At 37.3% G+C, this 12,569-nt stretch overlaps 1 protein-coding gene and 1 long non-coding RNA gene across 2 annotated transcripts in view; one reads left to right on the top strand and one right to left on the bottom strand.

Moving 5' to 3' along the window:
- Nucleotides 1-12,569, top strand: part of acap3b (ArfGAP with coiled-coil, ankyrin repeat and PH domains 3b) — an 82,553-nt gene that overhangs the window by 54,499 nt on the left and 15,485 nt on the right. The window contains exons 10-11 of the mRNA XM_079857065.1: nt 11,077-11,189; nt 11,269-11,320. Of these exons, the coding sequence (XP_079713191.1) occupies nt 11,077-11,189; nt 11,269-11,320 (165 nt within the window). The remainder of the gene's footprint in view (nt 1-11,076; nt 11,190-11,268; nt 11,321-12,569) is intronic.
- LOC307150188 lies at nt 3,962-7,384 on the bottom strand. Its single transcript, XR_013819664.1, has 3 exons — nt 6,984-7,384; nt 5,463-6,754; nt 3,962-5,135 (listed from the first exon to the last, which is right to left on the bottom strand). It is a non-coding gene; the product is annotated as an uncharacterized lncRNA (long non-coding RNA).

Raw genomic sequence — 12,569 nt, 5'->3', positions numbered from 1 at the left:
AACATCTATTTCACAAACCCACATCCCATACAATCTTCCCTCCTCAGTTCCTCAGTTTAATTTGACTAGACAGATCTAGGTGACTTCTGAATTATTAATCCTAAAATAAAAAAGTTTTTCTGCTGAGAATCAGGTGTCAGGTAAAGTTATTTCCTCTGAAGCAGTGACACACTTCCTGTCATAATATTGTCCTCTCGCTCAAGCCCTTTGCTGTCATGTTCGTGCTCATCTGACAGTTCGCATAAACGTCAGCGTGTCTGAGGATCTCGGCCGCTAGTGATAATTCAAGAAGAAAGACTCTACCTTCATGTGTTTGTGTGTGTTTGTGCTTCAGCCTCGTATGTTCACATCTGTTTGTTTATAGTGCCTTTGTTCAAAGTGCTTCATCACCATATCAATAAAGGATGATGTCCTGCCCTGTCCAGATCTCTGCGGGAATTTGGCCCTCAAGACACACACACACACACACACACTCGCTAACGTCCATCTGCTAGCACACTGCTAGCCAGCAGGGCATCGCTGCCAACAGACCCCAGCCAGAAACTCTGACTTTTCCATGCGACCCTGAATCTTTATCTCAGCTTGTCTTTGTACGGATACCAGTATTGATAACACATTTCTAGACAAAAGCAGGTTTAATTGAATCGGAGTTGTGTGTGTGAAGGCAGAAACCAATTCTAAAATAGATCTAAACAGTGATGGAGAGATCATCAATCATAATTTTGTGACAGCGCAGGGACTATTTGCATTGATCATTGGGATCTGGACGGGGGAGTTTGCCTCCGTTAATGATCTAATGTCCATTACCAAGATAATGGATGTGGTTTATGTAGAACTGTGCACAGTTGTTTATCAATGCATGCATGCAGCGAATTGGAAAAATGATCAAATCTCAACAATAAGACACTAATTTTCTTTCTCTTTTTCCTCACTGTCTGATCTCGCTGTGCCACCCAACTTCAGACTTTGATACAGGTGAGTCCATTTTTCCTAATCGACAGGATGAATTCTCACCCTGGCATAGACAGACCAATGAATGGTGGTCATTTTGCTCTTGGTTTGGAAAATAACCAGAGTCCAAAAGGAAAAAATTTCTAACCAATGGGCTTTAGTAAATTGAGGAAATCTACCAGCCACTAATATGCCGTGCCTACCAAGAAACTGTATTCTGGATTATTTTATAAAAAATATATTTTGTTAAGGAATTATATAGCTGTTTTTAACTAGTCATTGTCACTCAAATTAAAAGATAATCTTTAAAAACACTAGTAATTTAATAACACAGCTAAATGCGTGTAAATGCGTGTAAAATCTTAATCCAGTTTTAACATACATTTAACATTGTTAAAATTAACATTTTCTTTTTTCCATAACATATATTATGTTGTGACGCCTTAATTCACTTAACTAATTTTAGTTTTTAGTGTTATATTTGCATTTTAGACTAAATATTTTAGGTTTCATTTAAACAAAATAGAATAAAGTTTATCTGTCATTTATTGGTTCTCTCTAGTTGCTAAATAAGTTATCACTAATAATTAAAAAACATTATTAAATGTAATCTAAAAAACTTTTTTTTTTTTACTTTTTTCAATACTGAATATTATAATCTTGTGACAGTAATAATTTAATAAAACTATTAAATGTAATCTTAGGGTGTTTACACCACAACGATATACAAAAAATTATAAAGTTGTTCCTTTTTTGTTGTTCGTGTACAGACGACAAAATGTCAAAATGATCCCGTTCACACGGATCTGCAAAAACTATTAAAAACACTGCATTCTGCAGCCAGACCAGTATGGCGATGTCACTTTGTAAAGAAACACTACGCGCACAAATTATTCTTTTTTTTACATGGAGACGATAATGGTATAGTTTTTTAAAAACGTGCACTTTGAAACCCGATTTTGAAAGTTTGCTTTTCAGGCCCCCAAAACGACATTGTCGTGTAAACGGTCACTTAATCGAATTTTTAAATGAATATTCCTTATTCCGTACGTAAGGGATAATGTAGAGCGAGGCGGTTGTTATAGCGAATACAACCCAGACAGGCGGTTGTTATAGCGAATACAACCCTCGCTCTACATTATCCCGCTTATTACATGGCTACCTACCAAATAAATCAATAATTTGACACAAAATTTGTATTTGATTTAAAAACGATTGTATTGCTTCCGCTAAAGAAAATAGTCTGTTCCGTCTCTACGATTAGAATCCTGCGTCCATAGCAACGCTCTGGGCTTAGGGATGAATTGATTCATAATCTATAAAGAATTGCTTTATGGCAGTCACATGCCCTGTTTGGTGTAATCGGTGTGAGTGTGAGTGTGAGCAGGAGGGGGAGATGGTGACATCACAGAATTACATGCACAGTACAACACTTGTGCCGTTCAGGTTGTTTCGTTCCTTCTAGTTACAATCAAACAAGAATTTTTCCCTGGAAAATACATTTCCAGAGCAGCAGGTGTCTATTTGATGTATGTTTCAGATGTTTCTACAGCAGCATTGTAAATTACATATACTTTTTAGAGAGTAAGTATTATCAAAAATAAGTCTTTTGACAAAAAGCTGGCACCAGAAATTGATTTCCATGTGTTTTGAGGCTGTCAGAGCCACGTGAGGCCGAACCTTCCTCCTCGCCCGCGAGCTTCTGCGTCACTAGGACACTTGGGAATTTCATCTCAGCAGAGCTCTAAGGAGCTTATGAAACTCTAATGAAATCCAAAAACTGATTTTTCTATGGACTTTCTCTTCTTTACTATGTGGAACCAAGGCTCTTCAACTCATATTCATATTTATACCACTTCAAATCTTAGTAGACTCATATTTTATTGTAAGCAGAAGATAATAATGAAACGAGTCTGCAAAAATGTAAATATCACAAAACTCTCTCTCTCTCTCTCTCTCTTTCTCTCTCTCTCTCTCTCTCTCTCTCTCTCTCTCTCATTAATTCTTGCTCTCTTACAGTCTAGACTCATATTCCGAATGAATCAATGCACAACACGTTCACTCTTCATGTGTTTGCTGTTCTCACGAGAGCTGCGTTGTTGATTTCAGATGTGTGCTGTTAAGGATAGAAACTAGGAAGAAGTATTCTAACATAAATTTACAAATTTAAAAGAGTTGGTTTGTGGATAAAAGACATGATTTTAATTCGTAAATTGATTAAAAAATACATTAAAATGTATTTCATACACTGATGATCTATTCTAAGATACATTTTTTTTATAATTTAAACTTTTGGGGGGCATAAAGTCACGTGGTACCACCATAATAAAGAAAAACGCTTCATTACCACCATAATGCATTGAAAATCTGCATTCGATTTTTGCATTCCCATGTCCGTTTGGACCCGGTGGAATGTAAGCTTATAAAACAGTCTTAACGTAGTATTTTTCAACTAAAACCATATCGTATCTGATCAATAACTTCTCATTAATTAGCAAATGTGCAAAAAATCTCACGGTTTTAAATGTCACCATATTACTACACTTACCCCCTTTTAACCCTCGGTTGCTGTTTTGTAAGTTTTGACAGAAAAATATGTTTTCTTTTAAATCATTTTTTTACTTCATCGGAATGGTTAGAAACTTGATAAAAGTTTTGGCACTTGCTATGTGAACACAAACAAAAATCATGGACATGATTTGAAAAGGTTAAATGGTCCTGAAAAAAAGTCACACTTGTGCTCCTCCTCCTGGTCAAAAATGAGCAAATTGGAAATGAATGGGAGACGAATTTCATCTAGTGGAAGCGTTTGGTACTGCACCCAAACAAATTCTTACTGAAAGCTCATTTTTTTGAGAAATCAACTTCTTTAGATTTTTGGCTTTGATTTTCTCACAGTTTTAGAGTAAAACTTGTTTTGGAAAATATATATTTCATATAAAAATGTAAAAATAGTGCTTTTTTTATGCTGACCACAACTATATGTATGCCTTCCGCGTCAAAATGGATGGGGTTTTAAAAGAAAAAAATTATTGACAGGAAACCTCTTAAATTGTTTGACACAATCTTGTATTGGTAATTATATATTAAAGATTTTCATATTAAATTCATGCGGTACAACTAACATGCAGCTCCAGGTATGTCTGTGTTGAGACTCTCGAGTCAGCCGAGGTCTGGAAGTGTCTCAGTGGGCACTTTGCCTACTTCTGCCCTGGCCAACACCGCTAAACACAGCAGATGGCAGAGACCCCATGCTTAGGGAGGGCAAGAGTTGGCGCGCCAAAAACATGGACAAATTAGTGCCACCAACTGTCCCGAACAGGCGGAGCTTGATTCAAGAGCGCTGCACACTCAAGTGCACACGTGTGAGTGTGATTGTCTGCAGGGCAAGACTGTTATCTAGAACATGACTTGCAGATGAATTGAACCTCCTGTTTCTGTAACAACAACAACAACAAGATTTTAGAGGCCAACATGAGGTAAACATTTACATGACAAAATCTGTTAGGAGCCTCAGCAGAGCAATTTGATGTGCCATCCTGTTTTTGTCCACATCCAAGCTGCTTTTTCCAGTAATATAGACTCATTTGGACTTCTTTGTGTGGGGACAAGACTTGAATAGCTTTGTATTAAAGGAGAACTCCGGTCAATTTTAACATTGAGCTCATTTTTTTGTAAATTTGGAGTGGTGTCAGTACAGAGAACAACGACAAAAATCGGTGTTGCCTACACCGAGTTATCCTCTTTTTAAAATTTGCACCCTGTTGACTTCAATGGGGCAAGTACTAAACCTGCTTTTAGCCTCTTAACATCCTTGATGTGTCATTACAAGTGCACAGGTCATGTGAGTGGTTCCTTCAGAGTGAACGCGGGTGAATCTGACTGCAGTAGATGTGAAAGATATGAATAAAAGTGATGTTAATTCAGCCAGCGCACATACCTGTATTTACATCCTGTTTTCGGTCAAAGTCCAAAGTAGTTGATTGTCGAGTTCACGCGCATTGGTTTAGTACCTATGATCATGCGCGTGAACTCGACAATCGATTACTATGGACTTTGACCGAAAACAGGATGTAAATACAGGTACGAGCGCTGGCTAAATAAATATCATTTTTATCCATATCTTTCACATCTACTGCAGTCAGATTCACTCGTGTTCACTCAGAAGGAATCACTCACATGACCTGTGCACTTGTAATGACACATCAAGGATGTTAAGAGGCTAAAAGCAGGTTTAAAACTTGCCCCATTGAAGTCAACAGGGTGCAAATTTTAAAAAGAGGATAACTCGGTGTAGGCAACACCGATTTTTGTCGTTGTTCTCTGTATTGACAGCACTCCAAATTTACAAAAAAATGAGCTCAGTGTTAAAATTGACCGGAGTTCTCCTTTAATGGTACAAAAGCATAATAAAAGTCCTTGTTCATAATAAAAGTTCTTATTCATTTTCCCCTCCGTCCAAGCTATCAAAGCTATCTTTTTCATCAAACAATTTTTTTATGTTTTGTGACCAGTCATGACAATTTGTATATCGAACTTCAATTTTTGGTGAACTGTCTCTTTAAGAGTGACTCTGTTTCACAAATATTTATAGAAAAATAATTTGCCCAAAAGAAGAGAAAGAAGTTGTACACTATATATATATAATTCAACAAGGATGCATTGAATTGTTTACTGTTTTTACTGTACTTTTGATCAAATGAACATAAAAAATTAAACACTCTTACCACCCCCGTTCTTTAGTACATTAGTTTATGTATAAAGGAAAAGCAGTTAGAGACAGCCAGAGTACAGGGACAAAAATAATTGTGTAACAAAAAAGGGAATTTGAATTATAAAGAAAAGTAGGTTACCAAACAGCTAAAGAAAAGAGCGAGGAACATTTGACCTGCGGATGAAAGAGAGTGAGAAACTAATTTGGGAGAAAGAGAACAGCTGTAAAGTCAATAATAAGCTTAAAGCGTGCAGTACGTTTCGTCCCGTATGTTCTGCCCACTTCCACAAAACAGCATGTTGTCCGGTGACATGTTGACCCCGAGGGGTGATTAACATTTCTACCAAGTTCAGTCACACAGCCTGTGAGAAAATGTTAATCACAGAGTGTTATTTTAGAGCCTGTGAGAAAATGTTAATCACAGAGTGTTATTTTAGTGCCATTGAGATACTGTTTTTTATATATTTGGCATGTTTGGCAACTAGCTGAAATAAAGATTTGTTTATCTTTAACTTAATGTTTATTTTAAGTAACGGTGGGGGGATTTTTTGTTTCATGATGGGGTCCTGATCACCCTGTCAGGGTTTATTCTGAGATGTACATTATCCCTTACTTAGATGCAGGTCAGATGTCCAGATATCTGCTGTACATCTGATTAAACACCACTTTTGGAAGTGGCTCAGAACGGATGCGTTAAAATTGTATCTTGTGCGGATTTTTGTGTTTACACGTGTGCAACAAATTCCGATGTGAGTAAAATTGTAACAAAACATTGTGCCTATTTTTCAAGTTCTGTTTTGTGTTATAATGCTTTAAATATGAATTTAGGTGGATGGTGAACCAACTCAAGTGTAAGGATAAGGAGATGCGCTTCCCCTTTAAAAACACATTTAAATAGATTTCCTTGAAATAGTTTCAAGTTACATGTCGCTGCACAAAGTTTCATGTCACAATGCAACCAAATACAGAAAAGCACTGCAAAAACTCACAACGCAACCAAATACAGAAAAGCACTGCAAAAACTCACAACGCAACCAAATACAGAAAAGCACTGCAAATACTCACAATGCAACCAAATACAGAAAAGCACTGCAAATACTCACAACACGACCAAATTTGAAAAAGCACTGCAAATACTCACAATGCAACCAAATACGGAAAAGCACTGCAAATACTCACAACGCAACCAAATACGGAAAAGCACTGCAAATACTCACAACGCAACCAAATTCGTAAAAGCACTGCAAATACTCACAATGCAACCAAATACGGAAAAGCACTGCAAATTCTCACAATGCAACCAAATACAGAAAAGCACTGCAAATACTCACAACGCAACCAAATACAGAAACGTGCTGCAAAAACTCACAACGCAACCAAATACAGAAAAGCACTGCAAATACTCACAACGCAACCAAATACAGAAATGTGCTGCAAATACTCACAACGCAACCAAATTCGGAAAAGCACTGCAAATACTCACAATGCAACCAAATACGGAAAAGCACTGCAAATACTCACAACGCAACCAAATACGGAAAGCACTGCAAATACTCACAATGCAACCAAATTCGGAAAAGCACTGCAAATAATTACAACGCAACCAAATACAGAAAAGCACTGTAAAAACTCACAACGAAACCAAATACAGAAAAGCACTGCAAATACTCACAATGCAACCAAATTCGGAAAAGCACTGCAAATACTCACAACGCAACCAAATAAAGAAAAGCACTGCAAATACTCACAACACAACCTAATAAAGAAAAGCACTGCAAATACTCACAACGCAACCAAATATGGAAAAGCACTGCAAATACTTACAACTCAACCAAATACAGAAACGTGCTGCAAATACTCACAACGCAATATGGAAGGGGTTCAAGGGAACCCCAACAAGTGACAAACCTGCTTATTGTTCAGTGTACGTCAGTGAGTTTTTTTATCATTTTAACATCCAGATCATATGTGCGTTGTATTTGCAGTCTGTATTTGGTTGTGTTGTGAGTATTTGCAGTATGTGTTGTCAAACTGATGATGTTTTCTTAATTTGCTGGTGTTTTTTTCTATTTGCATGTGTTTTCTTCAGCTGCATCGCATTGAGCTCTCTCAGCCACCATACAAATCAACAAAAAAATCATGTTTTTTGCTGTTAGTAGTAAGTTCGCTGAATGACCATACTATTAGGGGACACACTGTGACACTTTTCCCGAATAGGCCTGCACAGACCCCTCCAAGCCCAAGACGTGTGCTATAGTGACCTTGCCCCTTAGCAACTACCTAGCAATGCATAGCGACACGCTAAAAAACAATCAGAGCACCATAATATCTGACAATCATAAGCAGCATCCTGACATTGTCTCAGTGAGTTTTGCATAGACAAAATCTTCAGAAAATGTAAACTATGTATCCAAAACATTTTCTTTATAAATGACATATAAGCAGACAGTGAACGCGGCGATTCCTGAGCGAAGCCGTGGGCGGAAGCATCCTGTTGATTTATCAGATGATTTATCTGCAGAGATGCCTAAACAGTGTCTCTTCAATGTGAAGAGTTATGATCTCTCTGGCCGTCCCACCACCTCACAGCTTTACTACCTCCTCGTGTTGCATCTGTCACTCCTAACACATGCACACACACTAACTCACTCCTCTCACACTGGTCTTTTATTCACATGTAACGCGCTTGTGGCACCCTTGGGGTTTCTCTTTCTCAGTCTCTCACAGAGTTACGCTGTTTCACAGACTCAGCTGCACTAGGTGTGTGTATGAGCATGCGGTGCTCACATAGAACACAAAACGTGGCGAATAAAGGACTGTGAAGCAGATTGCATTTCGCAATTATTTCATAAGCTATAGGGGAACATAAGCAATTTTGTTTCTTTGTGTTGAAGGATTTGGCAAATAAATTTACTTGCAAAATGTGCAGTTTCACTTTTACTTCAAACCATGTTCGAGATGATGAGAAGGAGAAATCTTTTCTAAATCTACTTGAAAACACGTGCCAATTTCTCAGAAATGTAATCTTATTAATGTTTTTATGAATATTATTATTATTATTATTATTATTATTTTAAATGTAATAAAAAATATAAAAAAAATGGAGTTACTCCATTTGACGGAAAAAGATTAAAATATCACATATTTTCTAACTTTTTGACCTGACATTCATAGTTCATAGTTTCTTGTCACAAACACACACACAGAAATGAACATTTGCATATTGGTTACACCAAACTGAATTGAATTTGGTGGACACAATCTACAATCTATTTGTAGTATTTTGTAAGACATGTTTTATACACACACAAACATATTAGTTATTAATATTATATAATATTTATTACAAGCATGTTATTATATATAATTTTACAACATATTTGTAATATTTCGTAATACATTGCTTTCTAAATTAAATGCTCTACTAATGTTATAAGCAAAATAAATCTTATGGCACTAATTAAGGTTCATCCAGATTAGGTGGAGTAACTTGTAATTGTAGAAACAATAGGAGCATTTTATCTTAATTTGTTTTAAAATTAAGGATTTTAAAAAATAATTTTAAAATGTGTTAAATTTGAGAGAAAAAAATGAAATCCTTAACAAGTGGAATACCTCATGCAATCCATCCACTTGTTAGGGAGTGTGAGAGCTGGAATAAAAGGCTTCTCGGGAGGGGTTTAGGGGGCAATAACGCTTGCTTGATTAAACAGCAATGGTCCTGCGCGCTGTCAGACAGATGGACGGGGCATTTTAAAACGCGACTCGCGCGAGTGGGGAGCGCGCTTGAGCACCTCGCGCTCATAAATCCGCGAATGACGCGGTGCTTCTGTACGTGGCAGTGGAATAATGTTTGCGGTCGGCTCTCTGACTGAGGTCAGGGGGCAAAGCGAAGAGCAGGGCACATAAATCGACAGCTGTATGCTAATCGTGCATATTGAGCGGTAGATGGCTGATGCGCAGGCTCGCCGCTGGCATTCGCGCGTCGCACGAGGGCAATGAAGCGCGTGCCTTTGACTTTGACGTGAGATGACTTCACTGGCTGAGACGAGACTGAGCTCTTAGGGAAAATTGCTTGTTGCTCAATTATTACTGATGCTTCTGGATAAACATTTTTTAAAGATGAAGATATTCGGGAGGTTGAAGTATGCCCTGGTGAGTTAGAATAAATGATTTGTGCTTTGTCAATATAAACTGTTGAGATATTATTTGTTACACGTACTGTATACTCATTTTATTACTGTATTTAACTTTAATATTTTCTTGAGTAATCAGTATATGTCATGTATTTTGTAGTTAGTGTTTATTTAGTATTTTACTTATTAATATTATGTAATGTCAGTAGCCTACATTATTTTTTTAGTACAGTCTTCGACCTTTTTCAGGCCAAGGATATCTTAGTGGATAGAGAGATGAAGCAGGGACTATAACTATACTATAAAACTGAGTGTTGCATTTGAAATATAACCTTTAAAACACTCATATAGTACCATATTAACCCTGTAAAGCCTGGCATGAAATAACAGGCTGATATTATGAAATTGAACAATTTATTGGACCTTTAGACGAAACATTTTTTTCAAAATCTTTTAAAAAGGTTTGCATATATGTTTGAGTTTGCTTATCATATTTGATACATCAGGCTTTTATAGCTCATATATACTATGATATAGGAGAAAATGGAGCTCACACTAAGGAGGGAAAAAAAAAATTTCAGAGACCCAATTTGTTGTTATTTATTTGTCCAAAACAAATAAGATGAAATTCTGAGAGTTTGTAATGTGAATCAGTATGATATCTTTGTATAACAGACTACTTACATAAAATGCATATAAATATCAGTTGTCTGAAATTGACATGTTATATAATTATGTAATTCTTGTTTTTTACACGTGTTTCTGTAATCGTTAGGTGTGGGGTAGGGGTTGGTTCAGCCCATTAGCCTGATAGAAAATCAATGGAAATCTATGCAATGTCCTTACAAACGTGTGTGTGTGTGTGTGTGTGTGTGTGTGTGTGTGTGTGGTCGGAGCACAAAACTTGAAACATCCATTGGAAGGTCAGTGTCAATGATGTTGGAGGAGAATCATTCATTGAGCATTTTAGAAAACATCGCTAACATCTCAATAGCAACACAGTTGGTTTATAGATTGAGCAATACTACCTCAAAGTCAGAAAAGCCATTAAGAGGCTGCCGGTCATTATTGATTGAAATCAGAGGGATTAGATATGGCTGCTATGGTCATGGGGATTATGTTTTGACTGATAGGGATTAAGTTTTGTCTTTTGTCTGTCTCGCAGAAGATTTAACAGAACAATAAGGGTCCTCGGTACTGACTGACAAGGTCTAGTTTCTGTGTGTGCTACTGATCTGCCTGAATCACGTAGAGCTGCTCTGTTTTGCGTGACAGGATTTTGCTTACGATGACTCCAAAGCGGAATTCAACATGGATGCTCCCAATGGTGTCGTGATGGAGGGATACCTGTTCAAGAGGGCGAGCAATGCTTTCAAGACATGGAACAGGTAAGAACAGGCTCTAAATGTTTGACTTTCCATGCATTTTTTTGAGAAAATCTGATAATGTGTTTTCCTCTCGTTCCAGGCGATGGTTTTCGATACAGAACAGTCAACTAGTGTATCAGAAGAGACTAAAAGTAAGTGGTTCAACTTTGCTACATTCTTCTATAACCTATATTGAACCCTATATAGAGCCATAAAGAGTTCTGTCTGGTGCTTCGTATATTAGAACTTTGTAGGGGTTCATTTTATGGATAATTTTTTTTGTTGATAACATTTTATGAAACAGCTCATAAACATACTTTATCACTTATAAAAAACATTAAAGTATTGTGCAATCATTGCAATCATATAGGGATTGTCAAAGGTTTTTTTTTTTTTTTTTTTTCGTCATCTACTGAATTTTTCGTCAACGATACCAGGGACACCGAAACACCGGGGAACATGAAATTTGGTGGGCATGTAGCCCCACTAGACTTTTACGGAAAAATTTCGTTTGGTCCCCGGGGGCCACTCCCCCCCCCCCCCCCCCGCACTGGGCCCCCCCAAACCCAAAAAATTCAGTTTTTCCTAAATAACTACCTGAACCGTGGCACCGAGGATGAAGAAATTTTTATGGTATGTTGCTCTTAAGGGCCCACATCAACCTAGCCCATAATCACTCATTTGTGATTTGCGCCCCTCCCATAAAAAATGAAAATGCAATATTATTCTGCTTTAATCGCCCCTATCTTCAGTTGAGATGTTCAGAACTGCACCATATTTCATGTGTATGATTAACTTGACATCCTCTGGGGGTATGCTAAGTTTCGTAGAATTTCATCCAATGGGGGGGTATAAAATAAATTAATTTATGTGCACATTTAGTGACTGTACACTCATCGGCCTGTAGATGGTGCTGTTGAGCGAAGGGTTGCTGGTTTAGGATGATACTGTCACACACACACATGCAGGAATACAAACAAACGCAAGCATGCACACACACTGACATCCACACGCACAGACACACACACACACAGACACACACATACACAAACACACACACACACACACACACACAGACAGACATGCACATACTACTACTTTTTTTAGGTATCAGCCATATACCCGATTTACCAATACCCAATGTGTTATGCTTGGGCAGTATACTAATGAGGTGGGTGGGACATGTTTCATGCCATGTTAGATCACATCCTGAGAGTCTACGCTTTCAGAAAATATATAGTTTATATAGTTGAATCAGTTTTCTCTTCATGGTACAGACCAAAATGTATTATATGTACACTTTCTTCACCTAAATCCATAAAATCCCATTAATTTCAATGGGACATTTACTTAAGTGTTCTACTAGGTACAGTGGGAATGAGTTTAATTTTGTTAACATTG

This window comes from Squalius cephalus (assembly GCF_949319135.1).
Source record: "Squalius cephalus genome assembly, chromosome: 22".
Lineage (NCBI taxonomy): Eukaryota > Metazoa > Chordata > Actinopteri > Cypriniformes > Leuciscidae > Squalius > Squalius cephalus.
This window is presented reverse-complemented; position numbering and strand designations above follow the sequence as displayed.